Genomic DNA, 27471 nt, shown 5'->3' with positions numbered 1-27471 from the left:
AACCGGGTCATCATAAAGTAGTAAGAAGACACAAGAGATATGCATTAGCCCCCAAGTGCCAAGTACTCTTGCTTGCAAAGTGCTTGGGACTTTACTGACATGAGCCATTGTATGAAGAATTGTTTCGGCAAGCATTAGCCCCCAAGTGCCAAGTGTTGTTGCTTGCAAAAGGCTTGGGACTTATATTCTTGTAACTCGGATATGAATGTTTTTGCAATTCTTGTGCTTGTACAGGATGCCACTGCTGATCTTCAATCACAATTGTCTGATGCAAAGACCCGGCTGAAGAATCAAGAATCTGAGACCCGGAAGGCTGAGTCAAAAATTTGCAATTTAGCGTGGCAGAAATGGAAAAACTGAAAACCAGTTTTGAGACGGAGAGAAATACTTGGGTTGAAGAAAAGACTGCTTTGACGCAACGAACTGAAAAAGCGGAGGCGGCTCTTCAAGAGGTGACCACTAAGCTCACCGGTTTAAAACACCGTGTATCCCAGATGGTTTTTGCTATCTTTGGTGAGTCGCCTTCTTAAGCATCAAAAGTAAATCTTTTCGTTGATAGTATAAACCACCTCTAACCAATCTATGACTTACTCAGGTCCCAGGAGCAGCAATCTTAACCAAGATATGCTTGTGAAGCTCAAAGTTGTTTACACTCTTGTTGAACAGCTATACACTGGAGCTCAACGTGCACTGGCTACAATTTCTCCAACTAATCAAGCACCTACTCTCTTGATAGATGTCTTGAAAAAACTTTATGTGCTGCCTCCTAGGATGGATGAGATGAAGCGGTCGTCTGCAAGAGCCGGTGTCGTGACGGCTTTGAGCCGGGCCAAGGCATGGTTACCAGAGCTAGACCCGTCTGAGGTAGCTACTGGGTATCCAAGCTTAAAAGAGGACGGCACTTCATTTGATCAAAAGGACTTCGCTGCCTGCATAAAAGAGATACGTCCTCTGGCCAGTCTTATTGCAAATGAAACGGACATGTCCAAATACCATCCGGCTTACAGCCTGGAGAACCAGAAGATGCCGACGCAGGCTTATAAAGTGATGAATCTAATCCCCCCAATCCGTAAGCATACTTTTACCCCTGAAGTTGAGCCGTCTGAACTTATAGATGATGAGGCTGAATTTTAAGCTTTATGTGGCATCGATTGGACATCACCAAATTTTCAGACGGTGGAAGAGGACGAAGAACCGGAAAAAGATGATCTAGAGGCCTCAAGTCAGCAAGGCCAAGAAGATTGAACCGCCAGGTGGTTTATATAGTTGACCCACTGAAAACACTTGATCCTGTTTGGCTCACGGAGTCATGTAATAGGGTAGTAAAACTTTAATTTGCCGTGCCATCATGCACGTTTCTGTTTTGCGCAATACTGCTGATCCGCCAGTTTGAGAAACTATCCCTGTATGCTTATGATAGCGTTGATTTATGCAGATCATATTGATAATTACCCTGCACACAAACAAATCACAAGTGCCCTGGCGGTTTACCGCTGGGCGGGTCATGATACCCAATTGAAGCCACTGGGGACGGATAGTCCATAATCGGGGCCGGTCTAACCACAATGTTGACACAATTGTTAAATAAAATATCGTGCCTGTGGTGTGTGATTAGACTGCCGGCTTATCAGCTTCATGCAGTTAGAGTTTTTAGAGCTATAACTCTAAACATAAGATTATTATGCTCTGGCGACTTAGAGTCTGCCATCCTGGCGGGTTGCAGAGACCCAAAAGATGCTTCAAATATGAGACATAAATAGGGCAGCTCGGACCGATTTGTAAAATCCATATGGCAAAAAAGAGATCATATAAAGAAAAAACAAATCAAAAAATTCGAGGCTTTTGCAGGCCGCCAAGCCAAAGTTTCTTCTTCAATGAAACTAGCCTGATGGCCACTGGAAGGTACGCGCTTTTCGTGAGCCGGCACTCGCATTACCCAATCGACATTTGAATCCAGATAAGTTCAGGTCTTATTTAAAGATAGACTTATCAGGAGTACGCGGGGTCAGGGTAGCATCATGCATCATAGGCCGATTTATCCAAGTTTCAAGGAAGGCGGCTTATGAGCCTGGATCTATCCTGACTATCTGTAGGCCGTGCTCTCACATGACAAACCGGCATTTTAACCTTAACACGCTCAGGATCTTTGGTGAATACACCGTAAAAGATTGATTGTTAAGAGTTCGACGGGTCAATCAGGATTACCTGATGAAGAAGCAGCTGGCATACAGGTAGGATGACCCGGAAAGGTTATGTCCTCTTTGGTGAATACACCTATGTTTGAACAAGATAACCTGGTCAAGAGGGTAGTAACGCTATGTTCTCTTTGGTGAATACACCTATGTTTGAACAGGAAGCCCCCAAGTGACATACTTATAAGTTGTGCTCGTCAGGGACCTATGTTTGAGTTGTGTTGTGCATCCAACTCTCTTTGGCCCCTGTAATTTGGGCGTCAGGCCACTTAAGTGAACACGTAAGACGATGATAAAGACTCATCTTCGAAGAAGCGAAACGACAGAGGCCCCAAATTATCAGGGATGCCGGCTTTATTATACTGTTTATAGTATATACATCATCAAACTACGTACATCACGAGAGCCGGTGGCTCAAGTATAGTAGGGCCGAAGATGAGCAATATTCCACGGCCGATGGGTCTCCTCCTCCGATTTGTGTGAGTCCTTGTGGTCTCGAACGTCGATAAGATAGTATGACCCATTATGCAGATTCTTGCTGACCACAAAAGGTCCTTCCCAAGGCGGTGATAGTTTATGCATATCCGTTTAATCTTGGATGAGCCGGAGCACTAAGTCGCCTTCTTGAAAGGTTCTGGTTTTGACCCGGCGGCTATGGTAACGACGTAGATCTTGCTGATAAATTGTTGAACGTGCCGCCGCGAGATCACGCTCCTCATCCAACAGGTCAAGTGCATCTTGACGTGCTTTTTCATTAGCAGCTTCAACATAAGCCGCCACACGGGGTGAATCATGACGGATGTCACTAGGGAGAACCGTCTTTGCTCCATAAACCATGAAGAAAGGTGTGTAACCCGTAGACCTGTTGGGGATTGTATTGATACTCATAACACTGAGGGTAACTCCTCCACCCAACAACCCAGCGTTCTCTGCAAAGGAACCATAAGCCGGGGCTTGATACCTCGCAGAATCTCTTGATTAGCTCGTTCCGCTTGACCATTGGACTGAGGGTGAGCCACAGAGGAAACGTCAAGTCGAATATGTTCTCGTTGACAAAATTCTTTCATAGCACCTTTAGAAAGATTGCTGCCATTATCCATTATAATGCTATGGGGAAAGCCAAAACGGAAGGTCACCTTCTTGATGAATTGAACCGTCGTTGCTGCATCACACTTGCTAACGGGCTCTGCTTCAACCCACTTAGTAAACTTGTCAACTGCCACCGAAAGGTGGGTCTTCTTATCCTTTGACCTCTTGAAAGGTCCAACCATATCAAGCCCCCAGGTTGCAAAAGGCCAAGTAATTGGAATCATCCTCAACTCTTGAGCCGGAACATGAGCTAGTCGTGGAAACTTCTGACAACCGTCACATTTGCTGACCAAATCCTCAACATCAGCATGAGCCGTCAACCAATAAAAACCGTGACGAAAAGCCTTGGCTACGAGAGATTGAGGGTTGACATGATGACCACAATCTCCTTCGTGAATCTCTCACAGAATCTCAAAGCCTTCTTCAGGAGAGACGCAACATTGAAACGCCCCTGTGACACTGCGATGGTGCAACTCCCCGTTGACAATCGTCATTGACTTAGACCGCCGGGTTATCTGCCTGGCCAAAATCTCATCCTCAGGTAATTCGCCCCGGGTCATGTAAGCCAAATACGGAATTGTCCAATCAGGAATAGCATGAAGAGCCGCCACCAATTGTACTTCTGGGTCAGGAACAGCGAGATCCTCCTCTGTAGGCAATTTGACAGAAGGGTTAAGTAGAACATCCAGGAACATGTTAGGTGGCACCGGCTTGCACTGAGACCCTAACCGGCTTAAAGTGTCAGCCGCCTCATTCTTCCTACGATCAATATGCTCGACTTGGTAACCCTTGAAGTGACCCGCAATAGCATCAACCTCTCGACGATAAGCCGCCATGAGCGGATCCTTAGAATCCCAAGTGCCAGAAACTTGCTGAGCTACCAGATCTGAGTCGCCAAAGCATCTCACCCGGCTTAAGTTCATCTCCTTAGCCATCTGAAGACCGTGGAGCAAGGCTTCATACTCAGCTACATTGTTAGTACAGGGGAACATTAACCAAAGAACATAAGAAAATTTATCACCTCGTGGGAAGTCAAGACAACTCCAGCCCCCGAGCCTTCTAACTGCCTGGATCCATCAAAGTGAATATTCCAATACGTGTTATCCAGCTTTTCCTTAGGCGTCTGCAACTCTGTCCAGTCATTGATAAAATCCACGAGTGCTTGGGACTTGATGGACGTGCGAGGCACATACTTCAAACCATTAGGTCCAAGCTCAATGGCCCACTTGGCGACCCGGCCTGTGGCTTCTCTATTTTGAATGATGTCCCCTAAAGGAGCAGAGCTAACCACAGTAATGGGATGACCCAGAAAATATTGCTTGAGCTTTTGACTTGCCATGAAGACCCCATACACAAGTTTCTGCCAATGCGGATACCTCTGTTTGGACTCGATAAGTACTTCGCTGATGTAGTAAACAGGCCGTTGAACCGGATACTCCTTGCATGCCTCTTTCCTTTCCACCACAATAGCCACACTAACGGCCCGGCCATTAGCAGCCACATATAACAACAGAGGCTGCTTATCAATAGGAGCAGCAAGAACCGGTGGCTCAGCCAGTTGCTTCTTAAGCACCTCAAATGCCTCATTAGCTGCATCACTCCAAACGAAATTATCTGTCTTCTTCATCATCTGATACAGAGGGATAGCTTTTTCTCCTAGGCGGCTTATGAACCGGCTCAAAGCCGTTATTCGACCCGCCAAGCGTTGGACGTCATTAACACACTTTGGCTTAGCCAGGGAAGTAATAGCCTTGATTTTTTCTGGGTTAGCTTCGATACCTCAGTTTGAAACAAAAAAACCCAAAAGCTTGCCTGCCGGTACACCAAAAACACACTTGGCCGGGTTAAGCATCACCTTATACACCCGGAGATTGTCAAACATCTCCTTCAAATCATCAATCAGCGTTTCCTTCTTCCTGGATTTCACCACAATGTCATCTACGTAAGCATAAACATTACGCCCAATCTGATTGTGAAGGCAATTCTGCACACACCGTTGGTAAGTCGCCTGGGCACTCTTGAGCCAAAAGGCATAGACACATAGCAGAAGGCTCCAAACGGAGTAATGAAAGCTGTCTTCTCCTGGTCCTTAATCGCCATCTTGATCTGATGATAACCAGAATAAGCATCCAAAAAACTCAAACGCTCACAACCCGCCGTAGGATCAATTATTTGATCAATACGAGGGAGAGCAAACGGATCAGCCGGACAAGCCTTGTTTAAGTCTGTATAGTCCACGCACATTCGCCAAGTTCTGTTCTTCTTAAGCACCAACACCGGGTTAGCCAACCACTCGGGATGAAAAACTTCAATGATAAACCCGGCCGCTAAGAGCCGGGCCACTTCTTCGCCAATGGCCTTCTGCCTCTCCTCGTTAAAACGATGAAGGAATTGCTTGAACGGCTTAAATTTCGGATCAATATTAAGAGTGTGCTCAGCGAGTTCCCTCGGTACACCCGGCATGTCTGAAGGCTTCCATGCAAAGATGTCCCGGTTCTCACGGATGAACTTGATGAGCGCACTTTCCTATTTCGGATCCAGATTGGCACTGATGCTGAACTGCTTAGATGAGTCGCCAGGAACAAAATCAACCAACTTAGTGTCATCTGCCGACTTCAACTTTAGCAAGGGATCATGCTCCGTGGTTGGCTTTTTCAAGGATGTCATGTCCGCCGGGTCAACATTATCTTTGTAAAATTTCAGCTCCTCTGTTGCACAAACTGATTCAGCATAAGCAGCATCACCTTCTTCACACTCCAAGGCCACCTTGCAACTCCCATGAACTATGATGGTGCCCTTGTAACCCGGCATCTTAAGCTGCAAGTAAACATAACAAGGCCTCGCCATGAATTTAGCATAAGCCGGCCATCCAAACAGAGCATGATAAGGGCTCTTGATCTTGACCACTTCGAAGGTTAGAGTCTCAGATCTGGAATCATGCTCATCTCCAAAGGCAACCTCCAAAGATATCTTACCCACTGGATATGCCGACTTACCCGGCACCACACCATGGAAAACGGTGTTTGACAGCTTAAGGTTTTTGTCAGTCAGTCCCATGCGACGGAAGGTTTCATAATAACGTATATTAATGCTGCGGCCTCCATCCATGAGTACCTTAGTAAATTTATAGCCCCCAACCTAAGGCGCCACCACTAGAGCCAGGTGACCCGGGTTGTCAACCGGGGGCGGATGATCCTCACGACTCCACACAATAGGCTGCTCCGACCACCGTAAGTAACATGGCACCGCCGGCTCAACAGCATTCATTGCCCTCTTATGAAGCTTCTGATCCCGCTTACACAAGCTAGTGGTGAATACGTGGTACTATCGACTATTCAATTGCTTCGGGTTGCTCTGATAACCAGACTGTTGCTGCTGCTGATTTCCCTGATTATTCTGCTGGTTGTAGCCACCCTGACAGCCTTGGCCTTGAAACCCGGAACTTGAACCGCCACCTCCATGACCCGGACCATGAGGGCCGGACCCTGAACCGCCGTTTGGGCCATGGTTGTGCTGGAAAGACTCCCTGAAGTGTCTCATGATACTGCAATCCTTCCACAGATGGGTAGACGGCTTCTCCTCATTCCGTGTTTCAGACATGGCTGATTCAGTATTGCTTCAAGGTCAAATTTTGTCCCTTGAGCCGGCCTCCCCTTATGATGCTGGTTATAATTCCGTGCACCGGTGTTAGCCACAAAATCATCAGCTTTGCACTTACCGTTGCCGCCCTGATTGGCCGGGCTATACTGCTATCCCCTCATATCGCTACTCTTCTTCCCTTTCCCGATCTTTCATCCTCAGAGTCGGGATCCTTGGTACTATCAGAGTCGGCATACTTGACAAGAGCCGCCATGAGCTCCCCCCTATCGCTGCAATGATGCTTAAGCCGCCCAAGCTTCTGCTTGAGTGGAAGGAAACGGCAATTTTTCTCCAACATTAAAACAGCTGAGCCGACGTTGATATTATCTAAAGAATGTATGATAGTCGAGACCCGGCGCACCCAGCTGGTCGTTGACTCGCCCTCAGCTTGAACACAAGAAACCAGATCCATGATCGACATAGGCTGCTTGCATGTATCTTTGAAATTCTGGATAAACCGGGCCTTCAGCTCTGCCCACGACCTGATGGAATTGGCCGGCAGCCCCTTCAACCAGGTACAAGCCGTCCCTTCCAGCATCATAGTGAAATACTTAGCGTATGCAGCCTCACTAACATCCAGCATATCCATAGCCATCTCGTAACTCTCCACCCAAGCCTCAGGGGGCTGATCTGCTGTGTAATTAGGCACCTTACGAGGGCCTTTGAAGTCCTTGGGCAGACGCTCGTTTTGCAGAGCGCCGTTAAACACGGCACACCCCAAGCTCTAGAAGTTACACCTGCCTCCACTAAAGCCGTCGGGTAAACCGGCGTGTGCTGATGAGCCGCCAGCTCGGCCTCCCGATGCGCTCTGCCCTGGTCCACCAAATTATGTGCATTGGTACCATTACGTGACGGGTCATGCCCACGGGGCTGGTCACGGCGCTGCTCGGTACTTGAAACTGCTGGCGAGTCAATGTGCCTACTATAGCTCCGGCTTGGACGAGAGGTCGAATGAATTCGATCACGGCTATAAGAATAAGCATGTTGCTGTACTAGCGCCGTTTGAAGAAGTTCCCTGGCCCTTCGGGTTTCAACCGCCGTCGGGGTCTCGCCCTCGACCGGCAGAGCCGCCAATTGCGTAGCTGCAGCAATCATATTGTCTAAAGGGGTGGAATAATGACCCGGCGGCGTCACCACATGCTGAGGTGGGGTGTTATTCATATGCGGAGAACCTGTCACGCGCGGCTAAACCGGCGTTCCACCCCCTCGTGCTTCAGCCGTCTGGTTTATCACCGGCAGGTTACTGGCCCCTGCTCCAGGTGTGTTGAAGAGGTTCCTCGACTCATAAACCAAGGGCAGATGACTCCGGTATTTTCTCCTCAAGACTTCATTTGACGCGTTCTGATCCATCGTGCGCCGATATGAATCTGCTTGAATCTGCTGTGCTTGGGCGTTTAAAACGGCCCGCTCCGCGGTCATCCTAGCGTTTTCCGCTGCCAGCTCTACCTTGGCTTGCGCTATCTCATCACGCAGCTTAGCCACTTCCGCCTTATGCTGCTCCTGGTTGTCTGGGGTTACATCCACCTCCATCAGAGTTGCCAGAGCTTCCAACAGATTTGTTAAAACTTGAGCCGGCGGGCGGGCTGAACCGCCAGCACCCGCTGCCGTTACCGCCGCTACACTGGAAGTCATGGACACGGCGGCTGTCGAACCGAGAATCGGCTGGGTGCCAGCCATGAAGATCGCCACCCTGTTCAGCGGCTCATGGGGGTCCGGAATACTGTCGCCATCGGAACAGCCCCCAAGCCGTCCGTCTTGTAGTTGATACATTGAGTTGGTCTCGCCCATGGACGACTCACCATCAGAGTAGATGGTCGTCTCACCGCCAGACACAGAGCCTTCCAATTCAGCCCCATGGATAAATCCAACAAAGGCATGCTTCACGGCGGGTTGAACCCAGGCGAGTCGTGCACGCTGAGCCGTCTCGATGATGTCGGTGCAGATGTCCGGCTCAGGGCCCGGTTCGCCGATCTTGCCGATGAAGACGTGGATTCCACCGAAGGGGACCCGGTACCCGTACTCAATTGAGCCGGCCTCGGGGCCCCAGCCTGCATCGTCGATGTAGAGCTTGCCGCGACGACTCTTTGGTCATCCGGCCCACAACATATCCCTTGATCCCTTCAAAGCTGCCCTTCAAGAACTCAAAACCACCGTGCACAAGCCCCACGGTGGGCGCCAACTGTCGTGGAATTGTCACGGCAGATGTCCTAGTGAAAGGACTTAGTTGTGGAGCCATGGCGACAAGGTTAGTTAAAGGGGTTAAAACGGGATAAAGGACACGAGGAATTTTATACTGATTCGGCCCCTTGCGGTGAAGGTAAAAGCCTAATCCAGTTTGAGGTGGTATTGCTAGGGTTTCGATTACCAGGGAGCAAATACGCTTTGCTTCGCTTTCGATCTGTTGTTTCTTGCCCTAAGCCGCTGCCGAGTTGTCCCCTTATATACATGGGTTGATGCCCCGCGGCTTACAGAGTCCCGGCCGGCTCATACAAACGTGTCCGACCCGGTGACTTATCTTACATGCCTTACAATACAAGTTACATATACATGGGGGTTTACACTTACGGGCCTTAAGCCGCCTTCGGGTTTGGGCCCTTTAACAAGCCTACTTCATGAACCGCCATCTTCAACATACTCATGGGCTTTGTTTAGATGAACCGCCATTGGGATAACCCGACCCCTCCTGGGGGGGGTCATATCCAATAGTCATATCCCCAACAGTTAGTGTAGGAAACTTATGTATGAGGGGCTCAGATTCAGTTAGTTTTTATGTGAGAGTGCATATGGTTTTCAGCATATGGTGTGGTTGCTACGAGTCTGCTGGTCAGTAACTTCCAGTTGGCTTCATCTACAGGGTTAAGGAGGATTTCACCAAGAAATAAAAATGGAGAAGAGGCCATAAGTGCTACTACCAATCGCCTCAAACAAGAAAATGGATACTTTCCATGATATTTGTGCAATATTTCAAAAGTTTTAGCAAGTGTCTAATCATATAACGTGAATAACAAATTACTATTAGTATGAGCAGTGTGCATGGTTCAGAAAAGAGTAAACAATGCACATATAATTTAATAAGCATATATACATCCCATGTATATGCAGCCTACAAAATATATGCATCGAAGTATTCATCTCTGCAGTTTTTAGGTTTTTCTTTTTTCTTGGTACCTTAGGCTCACATGGGTAGGAATAGGATATAACTAAAGAGTAGCACGTTGGTTCAGGATTCATTTCTCCATCCAGTGATATTTATCATGTTGGTTTCGGAATCTGCTTTGATGCGTAAAGTCCAGGATTATTTCTACACCCTGTTTATTAATTCTGGGAGCATCTTACATATTTTATAAAATAAGGCATGTGCAATCATCGGTCTGTTTTTGTTTTCCCTAGGAAGGGCATTGTAACTATATCATGGTCAGAACATCAACCATGTTAGTAATTATGCTTAAAGAGTTTTGCTTCTGTACACCTCTTAAATGTTTGCACGAATCTTGAAGTTACTACGAGTACCAGATAACAGGTCCTGGTTCTACAAAGAACTCCTTCATATGTGTGACCGCAAACTCTTCTTTTTCCAATATATAATGTTCATAACATAAACTCATGCTTGATGAATTTGATAGGTGAAATGTGGAGTAAGAGGAGACACCAGACCAAGATGCAATGAATATTTTGCTTTGTGGTGATTGGGCAGATGACTATCAACACCAACGGTAGCATCGTCCATCTTGCGAGCACACTACCAAGCTGCGCAGGTATGGAAATGCCATGTTGTGTTTTTTGTGAATAACACCTTTTTACCTTCATCTTGATAAGTCACTGCATTTTGTGTTTTTTGCACTGTGGTTTAGTATGGGAGATAGAATAGTTAGTGTAGGAAACTTATGTACGAGGGGCTCAGATTCAGTTAGTTTTTATGTGAGAGTGCATATGGTTTTCAACATATGGTGTTGTTGCTACGAGTCTGCTGGTCAGTAACTTCCAGTTGGCTTCATCTACAGGGTTAAGGAGGATTTCACCAAGAAATAAAAATGGAGAAGAGGCCATAAGTGCTACTACCAATAGCCTCAAACAAGAAAATGGATACTTTCCGTGATATCTGTGCAATATTTCAAAAGTTTTAGCAAGTGTCTAATCATATAACATGAATAACAAATTACTATTAGTATGAGCAGTGTGCATGGTTCAGAAAAGAGTAAACAATGTGAGTTACTATTCTACTACAGTGGATATCTTCTATTTCCAGACCTAAGCTTAAAGAACAAGTGAGGTATTGTGACCACACCCTGAGGAGATTGACACACTTGTAGAAGTGAAGGCTCGGTTTTCAGAGGCGAAGAAATGCCGCAAAACTTCGAGAAGGTGCGTGTATTGTACTTTCAGTCTGATAGTGACTGATTCCTATGTGGTTATTTCTGAAACTTTGTCCTGTTTGCTTATTTCCTTACAAGTTGTAATCTAACCTTGAACTACTTATCAATAGCTGAGCTTCAGTTAAAACTACTACAAAAACGTAAGAACACTCTTAATATTGTTGCTCGATTTTGCAACTTCCATCTCAACCTAAGCTCGTCAGACCCACTTAGAGTATGCGAACTACTCCTGTTTGTGCATCGGTGATTGGCATCACTGACATAAGTTTTCTAATACAGATCTTGATCTAGCTGAAGTAGGGAGCAATGCCTAGCTGTAGATGTTGGCCTTTCTTTATGAAGATAAGTTTAGTCTTTAGGCAAAGCAAAAGTTAAAGAATTATTGCAATTTATCGATTGTTTTATACTGCATTCTTATTCCAGTACAATTTCAGAAAATTAGTACCCATTATCTTTTAAAGGGGAGATTCATAACCAACCCAAATTAGTGCCCCTTCAAAGTCACTTGGCTTTTTCTTCATGTGGATGACAGAGGCGGCGGCAATCAGTCGAGGCGGCTGGGGCACCTCGGGCTGGGGGCTTTGCGCTGAGTCCAGGGCAGCTCCCTGGCCATGCGACGGCAACCGACAACCCCATGGCTGGTAGTGCTGGCGATGGTGGGCATGGTGGCGGCCGCGGATCTGGATCCCATCCAGATCCGTCGTTGATTCTTCACGTGGATGGTCGGTGGCGCGATGAGGGCCCTGGTGAAGGGATGGAGGATCTCCGCCGGAGTTCTGGTGGCGGCATACGTCTTTATGGCAAAGCTCCGCACGGTTCCAGCCAGCCGCGAGATCGGGACAACGCGGCTTCCGCTGAAAACCACGTCTGACTGCGGTCTTGGCGGACGATGGCGGTGTCTCTGATGTCGTTTCCTTCTCAAGGCATTGTCTTTGCAGGTCACGTCAACTCGATCGGGATGTTCCGGGGGAAACCCTAGATCTGGGTCTACCGGATCAGACAATGACGGCGCCTTCGGTGTCGTTCTCCCTCCTGGGGGCATTTTTTTGGATCAAGTGCTGGCTAGAGGGGACAAGAGGGGGAACGGTGTTACATCTACTCAAGGCCGACGATGGATCTCAGCGGTAAGGTGCCACGGAGCTCTGACGACGGGCGCGTGTGGATGGATATGTGCAGGATGGTGGCGTTGTCTGACGCCGTGGTGGCATCGACGATAGGCCTGGCAAGGTGGATGCGTCGGTACCTGCTCTGAAGATGGATCGGCAGAAGACGGCGGCTGCGACCTCTGAGAGTGTGTCGGACCGGTGTGTGACCCAGGCAGCATTGTGGCTTGGCTGGGGCATCCGGCTTTAGATGTTAGGCTTTGGTGCGATGTTTGTTTGGTATTCGGCTCGAACATTCGGCACCCTTCGTCAGGTGGAATTATGCAAGCTGAGATCGTTAATACGGATGTTAATTATGTCGAGATTGCTTGCAGGTCAGCGGCGTCGGGTCTGGAGATGCGGATGCCCCTAGCGCGGCGCCAGTGGCATGCCGGGGATCCTTCATCACCCAAGGTAAACTTGCGCTTGACTTCCTTTCTTATTCCCCTCATGTTCCGATGTTTGTTAGCTACCATTAGATTGGATCTTGGTTCTCTATGTGAATGGTTGTACATAGTAAATTTTGGTGATCTATTTTGGACTAATGAGGTTTCTCGGGTCAATTAATATGGCACAAACTGTGTTGGTCTTGAACGTATGTATGCTTTCTCAAATTGGATTGATTTCCCTTCCAGTAACAAACGCAATCAGCACTACTACATTACCGCAGTCTGCACATGTTGTGTTGAGGGGATCTGAGGAATTGGTAGCACGCCATAAAATTGTGCTTACCTTCTCTAAAATCATGCTTGTTTCATTCATTGCTTCACATCACCAAGTTATTGGTGCGATTGAGGTATGCATCTTTTTTTAGATAATAGAAGGCATGTATCTAAACTTCTAAAGAAACACGCTATGTGAGTTAACTATGTACTATATTTGACGAATTGTCGTGTAAGCTTTGTAGTTCAGAAAAATATCTTGTTTCTTACTCCCTCCGTCCCAAAATTCTTGTCTTACATTTGTCTAGATACGGATGTATCTAATACTAAAATATGACTTGATACATCCGTATTTAGACAAATCTAAGACAAGAATTTTGGGACGGAGGGAGTACATCATGTGGTCAACACAATGGAGAAACAAAAGAGAACATTTATCATTTAGTTCAGTAATATCATATTTTAGGCGTTGTCATTTTATGCGTGTTCAGAAAGTTCCCATATTAAATTTATCATTTCATAAATATACTATGACTCTGAAGGTTGTTTATTTTATATTATTCTTGCCCTAGTTCCATCACATCATTAACAAGCTCATTGCTTCTAAGCAGTGGACCCATGTAACGAGCTTCTATAACTTGTATTTTTTTGGTACAGTCCAAGCTTGTTTGCACTACTGGATGCCGCTCCATTTAACCCCATGTGCTGTTTGGTAAAAACCGATTCACGTTTTACATCCAAAAGTTGTATTCTTTGACACTGCAAAATGCACCCCAATAATTCTTCATGCATTTTGTTTTATAGGTCACACTACCATATTATACATTGGAAATATTCAATAACATATGATTTCTTTTTTACTTTATACTTACACAGATGTGCAGGAAAAAAGGTTTGCGTATGGTTCAATGCAACTAGAACAGGCTGGTGGGGAGGGGGTGGGGGTCGATTTTATGTTCGAGAAGAAACTTTGGGTTCTCCTTTTATGATTGTACTTTTTATTTTGGAATAGGATATTCGAAAGTAGAAATATCTTATGAAAGATCTTGATGGGTAGACAACAAATATACAGGATAAGCATGTGTAGATAACAACTGCGGACAACAAATGTCATTGTTTCTTTATAAAAATCACTACAAATATTTATGTAGGCCTGTAGATGGTAATGTTGGATCAATGAACGACAATTTCGGTTTCAGTTTGATTTACGCCTATGTATCATCATACCCTTACTTTTTAAAAACATAAGTTCAAAATTATATTTATATGATTTTGGGTGGGTGGGTGGGTGGGTGGGTGGAGGGGGGTTAATATTTGCCGGTCTATACCTACCAGAAGAGCGTCATGTTACTAACAGAAGAGTGCCATGTTACTTTGTATCCTGCCATTTCAAGTCCTTGGAAATTCTAAATCATGTTCTAATGTTGGAATGTTGTTTTTTCTTTTGCAGATTTTATAGGGGTAGAAAGAGTTTGTGCGAAAGTGCAGGGGCGCCGGTGGTACAGGTTGAATTGAACCCATGGAAGATTTCAACTCATAATCTTTGTTGTGAATTGTACACAAAAGTTCCTGATTTTTTAACATGTCTTGGAAGTAAATTGCCATTTCTTTTTTAGATTGACTCATGGTAATACTAGCATGTACACACGTGAATGCACGTCTGAACATTTTGATGTGATTTTGTAGATAAGAAATTACAAAGATATAAATGAACCAACCTTCTTTGTAATTATGTATTTTACTCCTTATAATTGCTAGCAAGGACTAGCTATTTTATCAAATTTTCACCCAAAAGAGAACCCTGGCGTGTCACAACATCTACGACACAATGTGGAGCAATGCAATGTCACAATGGCATTGGAGGCAATGGACTATTTTAACCCAGTGTTATAAATATGAAAGGAAACAAAGAAAGACGACAACACGTATTAGGACCACGGTATGTGTATAATAGATTTCTAGAAACGCATAACCGATATGTTGATATGTCTAGACACTTGTCACTATTGTCAAATGTATGTGATAGTGAGAGAATATTAACGTAAGGTGTTTAATGTACTATCATCCATGGATAAAGGATATGAACCATGACAAAGAAGAGCAATCACTATGTGATACAATGTCGGAGATGAGGTCGTAGGGTTCGCTAAAAATAGGACGCGGGGAAGGGAGAATGAAGATGGTGTCATGTCTTGTTGCGGTTTTGACTAAGGAGTAAATAGAATGAAGATGGTGTCAATGTCTTGATGCGGTTTTGAGCGAGGAGTAAATAGAAAGAAACAAAGAGAAGACAATGATTGTCTTATGTATTCCCACAATTTTTCTCACAGTTTTGATATGTATCTAGAATTACATTATCTATGTATGTAGAAAAGCCGAGGGATTGCATCTTGGTGAACAAGATAAAGGATGACCACAACTTATGCCTTTGTGCTTATCTATATTTCTCTTGTGCCCGTAGCAACGCACGGGCATTCTACTAGTACGTGAGTAGTAGCCTTTCTCCACAACACATACCAGTGCATCCCGGCATGTTGTCAGTTCTAGAACGAAAGGCTCATACATAGCATTATACCTCCGACACTGCCCAAACCGAAACTAGCCCTCGTGGTTCCGTATGACCACACATGTACCCGTGCAGCCATTGACACTGTCCGTTGCACCGTCTGTATTTAACTTGGAGACCTCCTATATGGCTCGTGGGCGCCCCCACTCGCGGCAGCGCGCACCCTGTTGGGCCGGCCCATGCGCGGGGCAGGTGCCCCGTTTTTCGTTTTTGTTTTCTACTTTTCCTTTTTTTTCTGTTTTTGTTTTATTCTATATTAAAATAATTCAGGATTGTTTCTAAAATTCAAAACATTGTGAATTGTCATAAAAACAGTTCTTGAATTAAAAAACTTTTTGCGATTCAAAAGAATGAACTTTTTTCATTTTAATGAACATTTATAAATTTTTATGCAAAAATTTATGAGCATATTTTAATAATCATTAACATTTTTTATATTTCATGAAAATGTTTTGAATTAGATGAACAATTTTTTAACTTGATGAACAAAATTTGTTTTCAAGAACATTTTTTTGAGACATGTATGAACAGATTTTGAGTTTGATGGACCTTTTTGAAAATGATGAACAACATTTTAATTTAATGAACTTGTTTTAGGTCTATGAATATTTTTTAAATCTGATGAACAAAAATTTGAATTCGATGCACATTTTTGAATTGTTGAACTTTTTTTACACTGATGAACATTTTTGAATTCGAAGAACAAAAAAGTGTTAGTGAATTGAAAAGAAAAATCGCAAAAAAAAGTGAATAAGTAAAGATGAAAAAGAGGAAAGGAAAGGAAAGAAAAAAAGAAAAAAAGAAAAATCTGGGGGACCTCGCGCCCCACATGGGCCGGCCCAGAAGGCGCGTGGTGAGCTGGAAGGGTGCGCGCCATGGCGCTAGGGGCGCCCTACGCGCCGGCAAACTCTCGTTAGCGTCAGATCGTTGTGGTTTCGCTGAGGCAAGCCTCCGATTGGGCCAGCCCACGTACGGGATTCGTTCGCTGCTGCTTCCGTCTCTGTTCTTTGCGGGGGTTTTTTTCGTTTTCTTATATGGTTTTCTGCTTCCAGTTTTTTCACTCTTTTTGTCCGTTTTTCAGTTGTTTTGTTCCGGTTTTTTATTTTTTGGTTCCTTTTTCTTTTATGTTTCCTTTTTTATTTTCTGTTTCTGTTTTTCTTCTCTTTATTTATTATATAAAAGTTCCCCGTGTATTACGAAAATCTTTGTCGTATTAACAAAATGTTCATCATATATTATGTAATAGTTCACCTAGCATTATAAAAATGTTCATCGTGTATTACAAAAATGTTCACCGTATGTTATGAAATTGTTCAGCATATATTTAAAAGTGTTCATTGCGTATTTAAAATTTGTTCATCGTACATTAAAAAATTGTTCGACGCATACTACAAATGTTCATTTGTGTATTTGAAATTTGTTCAGTGTTTGTTTCCAAAAAAGGTTCACTGTCTTTTAAATTTTGTTCAACGTATATTATAAAAAATGATTTCTTTGGAAAAAAGGATTTTGCCGCCGTCTTACATACTTTAAGACTGGCGCTGCGTTAACACTGTTGTAGGTTGTTAGCTCGGTTGGCTTGGCTCGCTAGAATCCTGAATGAGGTCAGGAGTAAAATCCTCGCGTGTGCTTCCTTTTTTGATTTTTTTCGCTCGACCTGTGATAATTGGGCTGGCCCGTTTGCGTGCCGCTTCAGCGAAGCCGCGATGAACGGACGCTGACGGGCGGCGTATAGGAGCTCTCCTACGCGCCATACAGGATCCGCCATTAACTTGAGCCGCCCGTTCTCTGGCGCCCCCCAAACATACAAGGTCTCGGTTACTTTTGATTCTCATCAGATACCGTTGCGTTGAATAAACAAAGAAATAAAAAAACGGAAAACCAATCGCAGGTGGGCTGCAGGAGGAGTCCAAATCGAGAAAAAAATGCAGCCCAGGACAAAGTTCTGCACCGATGTAATAGCAATTACTCATGTGGTAGAAAACTTGATGTGCAATATTAAATTCTCATCTAGATGTGATTTAGCATAACTGTTTTAGAAACTAGTAAATGTGTACGATGCAATGCACGTTGATATTACGTAGAAAATCAATTACACTTTAATATTAGGTAGGATATCAATTACAAGTTAATTGCATGGATAGTCTATATTTGGTATTATGATATTAATTGGGAACTAAACATGTAGTGTTCGCCATTGGAGCAATAGAGGTCGTTGGGTTGACATTGTTTGAAGGCCAAGATTTGTTGGATCTGTCCATTTAGGTCTTTTTATAGAGAATATAGAGATAGATAGGATGCAGAGTGTGTAATCCCGAGCTCAAATGCTCCATGATGAACAATAAAATCAAAAAATTGGATTTTTTTTCTGTGCCAAGCAAATGTTTTGTGTTCTTGATAAATTCATCATGAAATAACATTCTTGGAGGTCTTCAAAAAATTGATGCTCCAAAGATGCTACTTATGAAAGAATTTCGGTGTATTTATTTTATTTTATTTTGTCATAAATTGCACGAACGTCATTTCATGATGAGAATTTTGAAGCACTCAAAACATTTGTCAGAGTTTGCACCAAAAAATTTAGAAATTTTTTATTTTTCATTATCTTCATATTTTACTGTTCATCCTGCGGAGTAGAAGAGGACTTTCGATATGGATAGAACTTTCATCAGCAGCATCCGGCTTAGAGCATCTACCATCACAACTTACATTAGCACATGGTCATCCCTCAAATGTTCGCGTCCACGACTGTATCTCTCATACCAAAACCCTCAGTTTCATACAATCTACATGCAACGCTAAAAATAACATACATAGTTTATCTAGATCGACACATGTAACATAAGGAACTTCTCATACATATCGTTCACCCCGTGCGCCCTGGGGATGGGGAGTGCCGTCTGAGCTCGTGAGTCCCACGTAACTCCGATTAGCGTGATTCCGATGTTAAAAAATCCTATAAATCTAGAAACCCCAGAAAGAAACCTAGAACTTTCACGTCGCTGCCGCAAGCCTCTGTTTCGAAACGATCTCATCTGGAGGCCTTCTCTGGCACCCTACTGAAGGGGGAAATCATCGTCGGAGCCCATCTTCATCATCCCGACGGTCTCCATGACGAGGAGGGAGTAGTTCACCCTCGGGGCTGAGGGTATGTACCAGTAGCTATGTGTTTGATATCTCTCTCTCTCGTGTTCTTGATCCGGCACAATCTTGTTGTACCATGAGCTTTGTTAATATAGTTGGATCATATGGTGTTCTTTCCGTTCTATCCTTGTTGTGCTGAATTGAGTCTTGCTCTTTGAGGTTTCGTTATGTTTGATTGAATATTGGCTTTGAGATCACTTGATCAAGTGGATACCCGTGGTGACAATAGGGTATTCTATTGAGTCACTTGATATATGTTTTGGTAATCATCTTGTGGATTCGTGGTGACATTGGGGTAATCTAGGCACATAGGTTGATACATGTTTTCGTCCTACGTTCTCCGATAGAAACTTTGGAGTGATTTTTTGTCGCACGTTGAAGGATTGTTATATGATTCAATTATGCTAGCACTATTGAGACTAGTGAAAGTATGAACCCTATGTCTTATTTCCAAGCATTGCAATACCGTTTGTGCTCACTTTTATTACTTGCTATCTTGCTGTTTTTTATTATTTCAGATTATAAAAACATATATCTACTATCCATACTACACTTGTATCACCATGTCTTCGTCGAACTAGTGCACCTATATAATTTATCATTGTATTGAGTATGTTGGGGACACAAAAAATTCTTTGTGTTTGATTGCATGGTTGTTTGAGAGAGATCATCTTCATCCTACACCTCCCACAGATTGATAATTTTAAGTCATCCATTTGAGGGAAATTTCTTGTTGTCCAACAAAACTCTGCGCTTGCATTGGAGGCCCAACCAAGTCTACAAGAATAAAATTTGCGCAGCAGACATCAGAGATCGCCGAAGTTGAGCTTGGGTGGCGCAAGGGAGTGGAGGGCAATGGAGTGAAGTGGCTAGTGTTTGGTTCAGCGAGCGAAAGGGGACGAATATATGTGGGGTCGGGTGGGCCAGCGTGGGCCAGGTCTGACATGGCGGACGCGCCCATATCCGCCCCATATTTGGGATGGATATGAAGGGTGTCGGTCAGCCCAGGCATTTGAGGCACCTGCCTAGGTCAAAAATTTCGTGACCGGTCACTGACCGGGCCATCCGCCCAGGGGTTTGAGGCGGGTTTGGGGCGCCCGACTGTAGATGCTTTGAGTTGATCGAGTGATCTATTTTTTAACACATTACAATCGAAGTTGCTCACACACATGACCATACACTCACCCCTATGAACGCACGCACCCACATCCTACCCCTATGAACACCTCCGAGAGACTGAGCCGGCATAGCCTCTTGAGATTTTACGAAGTCATCATAGGCGTCTCGCAGTCGACGGGAACGTCTCCTCCCACTCAACGAACATCGCCGGAAGCCTGAAATAAATCCAGGAACAATGCAAGCACCAATGTTAAGTCTAGGACTTGAATCCTGATGGGCTGACAATATGTTGGTTCGCGATCGAGCGACCTGTTAGTGTACGTGAGAAGGTTAAAGCACCGTGGAGCCTTATAGGTAGCCGAGTCTTACTGTTTTACAAATAATGTGGAAATAAATACCGTGTGTTGACATAATAAAATTGCGAAATCATAATATTAAATTCTCTCATAGAAAGGCCTCTTTGAGGGCTAAGAAAAATAATATTTTTGTAGTTAGAAAGAGTGATAGGTGCCTCACGAAGAATTTGGAAGAAATGCATGGTATTGCAAAAGTTCGAACCGTAGGCAGTCACCAAGGAGATGCTTATATAGATTTCGCTGCTCTATATAAATTTCGCTCCCCCATGCCTTCTACATTACAGGTCAATTAATCTAGCAATTATGTATGCCCACTATCTACTGCAACGGGCGCCTTGATACAGTATTAATGGGCAGGCTCTTATGATTAGGGAAGTCGCTATGAAATAATTGAAATCCTTTTAAAATAGTTGTTGCCAATTGTGAAATTTGTTTTAATTATTTAAATCAAATTGTGAATAGTGAAATTCTATGTGGTGGGATATATACAATACATCAGAAATCCTAGGTGGGCCTCCGCATGCACTTGAGTCTTGGTGAAATAGGTAAAAACCCTATGTCATGTTCTGTGGAGATGGTGTCTCTTGCTTATGGATGTGTGTGTGCAAAAGTTCCGAACCCGTTAGCAGTCGCCAAGGAGATGCTTATATAGATTTCACTACCCCCTTGCCTCGATTAATCTAGCAATTATGTATGCCCACTATCTACTGCAACGGGCGCCTTGATACACTAGTAACGGGCATGCTCTTATGATTAGGGAAGCCGCTATGAAATGATTTAAATCCTTTTAAAATAGTTGTTGTCAGCTGTGAAATTTATTTTAACTATTTAAATCAAATTGTGAAATAGTGAAATTCTATGTGGTGGGATATATACAATACATCAGAAATCTTAGGTGGGCCTCCGCATGCACGATTCATGGTAAAAATCAGAGGGTGAATCTTTCCATTGTAGGTACCTTCTCCTTTAGAAATGACCTCCCGTCTGTCGAGGGGGGGGGGGGGGGGTCTAACAGTAAGAGAGGGGGAATGGGGCTTGATCACGCGAGACACAGGAGGGTGACACAAGAAGCTGTGCAGATTCAGGCCCCTTGCGATGGAGGTAAAAACCCTAGGTCATATTCTGTGGAGATGGTGTCTCTTGCTTATGGATGTGTGTGCGCAAAAGTTCCGAACCCGTAAGCAGTCGCCAAGGAGATGCTTATATAGATTTTGCTACCCCCTTGCCTTCTACGTTACAGGTCAATTAATCTAGCAATTATGCATGCCCACTGTCTACTGCAACAGGCGCCTTGATACTCTAGTAACGTCAGGCTCTTATGATTAGGGAAACGTCTTAATCAATGCTTCCGGGCGTCGAGCTTCTTTTGTCCAAGTGAAGAATCAGTTACGTTGGTCAACATTCCGTTACTTGGTGAATGTGGGCCTGGGCCCCCATGGGCTTTCCATGGGTCCCAGTAGGACACGACCTCATCACCCTCCCCTTTAACATGCAAACCCTGACCGCGCTAGAGCTAGGAAGGAGCGGGAAAAGTAGGACAAAATCCATATCTCCACCGTCGGCGCAGCCCGGAGACTCTGCATGCCCGTCCAAGTCCAAGGATAGGATGAACCATTGACCATGACGTAGTATGTCAGTTTTGGCACGGTCCAGCAGCGACCAAAGTCAGAAGTGTGGGATGACGCAAACCCCATCTCCTACATCAGTCACTGACAACTGTGAAGGGGACCATCACATCGGATGGACAACCTTTCTTCCTCGCTGCCATTGCCACTGAAGGAGGGGCGGATGTAGGGGACCATCACATCGGATGGACAGCCTTTCTTCCTCGTTGCAAAAGAATTTTTACTGCACCAGATACCAAACAAATTAATGCAATTTTAAGACTATTTTTCAATATTATAACAATGTCTAGACCAAATTATACTATACATACAATAAAAAATTTCAAATTTCGAAATGCGGCATCCCAAGGCTGAGATTGTGCGTGCAACGAAGCCAGGCCCTATGGAAGGGGGGAGTAGGTAGGTGGGTCTCTCTCTCGGCACTCGTTTCCCGGTCGGAATCGGAAAGAAACGCTCGTGTTGGATCCGGAACGAGACGAGGAGATGATGGATGCGCGAGTTCGAGTCGGGCCCCCACCGACCTTATCACCCACGGCCACGGGTCTATAAAAGGGGCCATCGCGCGATGCCCAGACCCCAACCAACCGACCCAGAAGCCACACCCAAGGGAGCGCAAACCCGAAACCAAATTCAGTCCTAGCGAGAGAGAGCGGCAGCGGGAGCAATGGGCGACGCCCCGAACGCCATGCGCTACTGCCCGGACTGCCGCCGCGCCGTCGCGGTGGCCCTCGACCGCGCCTCCGGCGACACCGTCTGCGCCCTGTGCGCGCGCGTCCTCGGCCAGCGCTACGTCGACCAGTCCTCCGAGTGGCGCACCTTCCTCAACCAGGTCGGGGGCGTCGACGGCCGCAGCGTCGGCGGCGCGGGCGACCATTCCCCCGCCCAGGCCGGCGTCACCGTCGCCTACCCCGCAGCAGGCGACGCGCATTCCAAGGCGGCAGGCAACGCCCAGACGCACGCTGGGGAGGGCGCCTCCTTGGCACCACTGCCGAGGATGCGCGGCGCGGTCGGCGCCGGCACTTCGCGGGGCGGCGGCGCGCCGAGGATGCGCGGCGCGGTGGGGCCGGTGCCCGACAGGGCGCTCGCCGAGTCCTTCCACGGCATCGACGACATGGCGGCGCGGCTGGAGCTGGCGGCGGCCGTCAAGAACCGCGCCAGGGACGTGCTCAGGAAGCTGGAGAACACGAGGGCGTTCCCCAAGGGCGGCAAGTCCCGGAACCGGCAGGCGCTCTACGCGGCCTGCCTCCACATGGCGTGCCGCGCCGAGGGCACGCCGCGGACGTTCAAGGAGCTGGCGTCCGTGACGGGCGACAGCGCCACGGCGGGGGTCAAGGACATCGGGAGGCTCGTCAAGGTCATGAAGGGCCACCTCAGGGACGAGGACGGCGGGCAGGCGGGAGGGCAGATGATGATGATCGGCGCCGTCGCGCGGCCGGGCGACTACATGCGCCGCTTCGGCTCGCTGCTTGGGATGGAGGACAAGGAGGTGGGCGCCGCGCTGGAGGCGGCGACGAGGCTGGAGAAGAACCTGGACGTGAGGCACAACCCCGACTCCATCGCCGCCGCCGTCATGTACATGGCCATCGAGCGCGCCGGCATCGGGAGATCCGTCCGCGACGTGTCCACGGCCACCGGCGTCAGCGAGGGGACCATCAGGGAGATTTACTACAAGGACCTCTACCAGCACGCCAACATGCTGTTCGGCCAGTAAGAACGGTGAAAATATGGAAGGAAGTTTGATCAAGACTTAGCGATGTTGAATTCCTAATAATGTTGTGCGTAAATTTAGCAACAAAGTCGGCCTGGTTTTGGCCATATGAGATCAACTCTAGGCCTTAGCGTTATTGTTTCTCTTCAGTTGCATTTAGTGTATGTGTTGTTTTCCATAGCCTTCTATTTGGATTGCTTATTTGTATCCGCTGTGTGTGCATCCTTGTACTTTTATCTTTCGAATAAACAACAAATGTACAATCAGAAGTTGATGTCCTTGTGACTGTGGGGCGACCTAGGTACTCGGGATCCTTACTTTTGATTGCTGATATTTATCTTCCTCAAAAATTGCTGATATTTATTAGTATTGTGCAAAAGGATTACTTATCGGATCCTCCAATTAATGCATCGTGGCATAAAAGGGGAATACTAATGCACATTACTGTTTTTCCTAAAAAAACATACACTTTATTCAGGAAATTAAGGAGATCACATTAATTAACTCCACTTATTTGGAGATGAAATATATGAATTCTAAGAGTCTTATACATATTTTAAAAAGGTTCTAGCCAAATTGTGTGTGCCTTAAAAGTTTCAAAAAAATAAGCCCGAGTTAATTTTGTATGTGGAACAAACCGTTGTCGATGGATTCTCTGTTTTTGTTTTGAAGAAACGGAAGTTTGATTGAAAACAAATGCAATGGTTTAAAGTTGTATGTAGACTTACATCCACATGTCAAATTAGTAATTTATCAACATTGCAAACATATTGACGCATACAAGTTAAAAGCATGTGCCTAATGCTGAAAGTTTTTATTTTATTTTAACATAATACTCAATATTGCGAGAGTGCTTAGCAATATATTTCCATATTATTAATCGATGCCTTAATAAATAGAAATAAAATTGCCTATTTACTAATCTTGCCTCTTATATAAGATAAGAGATCGTATGACCCTTGGATCAAAGAATATAGATGTCTACAATAGTTTGGGGCCATGTTAAAATATCTATAACATCTTTGTTTCTCTTTATTAATTTAGTGATCTTGCACGCGCAATGCGCCTCTCACTATTATAAATCGAGTGTATGCGACCATGGATCCTCCAAGGTTTACTCCCGCCTACGAGCCGTTTTTTGTCGTACGTCGCCATTGGCCGTTTTTTCTTTCCTCCCGCGTACGTTAAGCAAAAACCAGAAAAACAAACAAACGAGGGTGCACGTGCACACACACACACCTCATCTTACCTCTTATAAGATAAGAGATCGTATGACCCTTGGATCAAAGAGTATAGATGTCTAAAATAGTTTGGAACCATGTTAAAATATCTATAACATCTTGGTTTCTCTTATTAATTTGTCAAGTTAGTGATCTTGCACGCGCAATGCGCCTCTCACTATTATAAATCGAGTGTAAGTGACCATGGATCTCACTATTAAATGGGAATTGGCCATTCGCTTCCTTGCCTTCAAAGTTTACTCCCGCCTACGACCCTCTACTACCTTTTTTTGTCGTCGTACATCCCCGTTGACCGCTTTTTCTTTCCTCTCACGTACATCCAGCAAAACCAGAAAAATAAACAAATGAGGGCACACAGACACACACACATGCGCACGCACGCGCGCGCGCGCACACACACACACACGCCTCATCCCAATCCTCAATCATGCCTCCCCACACGCTCCCACACCACCTTTCCCCACGATGTTGCAGCCCCCCCCCCCCCCCCCCCCCCCCCCCCGACGATGGCCTCCCCATCTCTCGGTCTCCATCTAAGGCTGAGTAGAGGGAACATTTCCTTGACACCAATATCCCAAGAACTTTAGTTGGTGTTCATAGCCACATGTTGGTTGTCCTTTGTCTGATGATGCTCGGCCGAAGATGCTCAACATTTTGAAGTTGCTCGCCGACACAAAGTGGATTTGAATCAAAAGAAAAGCAGTAAGCTCTTGATGGAGCTAGTCCGAATTTTGCTTAATATGTGGATGTCGGTATAAAGCATGTGATCATTGGTACCACAGTGGGCATGGTCTAGCCGATATCTGAAAAATAAAAGAGTAGTTTTTCAAAAGCAAGCATCCGAAATAACAAGTTAGTATATTCGCCTTTTCCATGAACTAATTTGGGCTTGCACTTACAAGAAATTGGTTATTTTGTTCTGACAAGAGAAGACTTAATAACTCTTCGCTAAAAAGACAAGACATTGCGTTTGGCATGTTGTTATGGTGGTTTACTGTGACAGGATTGGGGCTCTGTAATTTTTTGATGTATACGATATATATTTCTCAGTGAACTCCTACAAATGAAATGAAAATGAGTTATGTCAGGTACCTTTAGAATGATTTTCTTGCAACTTGGTTGATTGTTTTCCATTCTTGTATAAGTTCCAAATGTAAGAAATTTTGCACAGCTGAAATGGTTTGTTTGTTTAGGAATTGGATGCATGATATTCCGGCTCTCTTTTATTTGCTTGGGAACTGAATTATCTCTTCCACTATATGTGTCTCTCTCGAATACTCCCTCCGTTCCTAAATGTAAGTCTTTTTAGAGATTTCACTACAAACTACATATGGATGTATATAGACATATTTTAGAGTGTAGATTCATTCATCTTGCTCCGTATGTAGTCCATAGTGAAATCTCTAAAAAGACTTATATTTAGAAACGGAGGGAGTAGATTAGATTACTCATGTACTCTGGGGTGTCACAAAATGTGCCAATGGCATTGTAGGTTGCTTTCGCTAAACACCGCCTTACCAAATCAACAACAAAAAATTCACACGGGCGGGCGGGCCTCCTTTGATGGATGGATGCTACGTTGGCATCTTCATATGTGCACCGTACGTGGCTACGCTGCTGATCCATATACCACGTACAAGAAGCGCCTCAGCCAGCCATGCATTTTTTTAGGTTTTTTTTTTTGAGTAACTCAGCCAGCCATGCATGGAGCGCAGTCCGGCAGCGCTCGGCCTCCAAGAGCCGAGAGCAACTCAGGCCCATAATACAGGCCTCATCGGAAAGGCCGTCTCGCTCGAGGCCCATGCAACAAAGAGGCTGCCTGGCTCGGGGTCGGGGGGCACGCAGCGCAGCGTCCGCGCTCCGCAGCCGCGCGCGAGAGGCGACTCGTTTAGTACCACCTCGCCTAGCGAAGAGGGGACGGGAGGGCGAGAGGCTACAAATAGAGGGGAGGGCACGGCTAACAACTCATACCTTTCTCGGCCTTTTGGCTAAGATCAAGTGTAGTATCTGTTCTTATCAGTTTAATATCTGATATGTGGGTCATGTGCCCACAACGATATTAAATTTATTTTTTGTGGGGGAGGGCTCATCACAGTGGCTTGCCACTGGGGCCCTCAGGTGTCGCCCAGTGCGTTGCACTATTGCCTGGGCAGGCGCACCCCAACCAAATCTTAAAATTAAACTTTAATCCTTTGGAGATATACAAATTAGTCCTAAGCATCTGCTGTTTACAATACATGAGAGCTTGAAGGTGGGCCCTTCTCGCAGACGAGCATAGGCAGTCTTCTGCATTGGAAATAGAAATCGAAAGTGGAGTTGGTTTGATCCTCTAACGTACGCAAAGGGAAGCCAGATGAACATATGTTTGGCAGGCAAGCTTGTTCTTCTGCTTATAATCACAAAAGTCCTTCCTGTCAATCCCAGCCACCCGGAGACAGATGAGAGGAAGAGAGTTTTTCACAGGCAACACAGAATGAACATATCAAAACATATCCAGGCTGTTGTGGGGGAAGTACTAGCAATTAGTAAGAGAAAATATATCTACTTGAAATGCATTAATCTGTTGGTACATATATTTGCAAATGTTAGTAAGGATAATGCGCATTCTTCTGTCA

General features: G+C 45.3%; 1 protein-coding gene and 1 non-coding gene across 2 annotated transcripts; both read left to right on the top strand.

Moving 5' to 3' along the window:
• The first annotated feature begins 22483 nt into the window (after positions 1-22483).
• LOC123075266 (transcription initiation factor IIB) lies at positions 22484-23795 on the top strand. Its single transcript, XM_044497919.1, has one exon. The coding sequence runs from the start codon at positions 22572-22574 to the stop codon at positions 23616-23618; it is 1047 nt and encodes a 348-aa protein (XP_044353854.1). The 5' UTR covers positions 22484-22571; the 3' UTR covers positions 23619-23795.
• Positions 23796-26823: 3028 nt separating this feature from the next.
• LOC123081100 (U2 spliceosomal RNA) lies at positions 26824-27020 on the top strand. The gene has a single exon (XR_006438624.1). It is a non-coding gene; the product is annotated as a U2 spliceosomal RNA (small nuclear RNA).
• Positions 27021-27471: the final 451 nt, after the last annotated feature.

Source organism: Triticum aestivum, chromosome 3D, assembly GCF_018294505.1.
Source record: "Triticum aestivum cultivar Chinese Spring chromosome 3D, IWGSC CS RefSeq v2.1, whole genome shotgun sequence".
NCBI classification, from domain to species: Eukaryota; Viridiplantae; Streptophyta; class Magnoliopsida; order Poales; family Poaceae; genus Triticum; species Triticum aestivum.
The sequence above is the reverse complement of the archived record's forward strand: the minus strand, read 5'-3'. Positions and strand labels throughout refer to the sequence as shown.

Coding starts and splice junctions, on each gene's coding strand:
- LOC123075266 (XM_044497919.1), top strand. CDS start 22,572: ATGGGCGACGCCCCGAACGCCATGCGCTACTGCCCGGACTGCCGCCGC.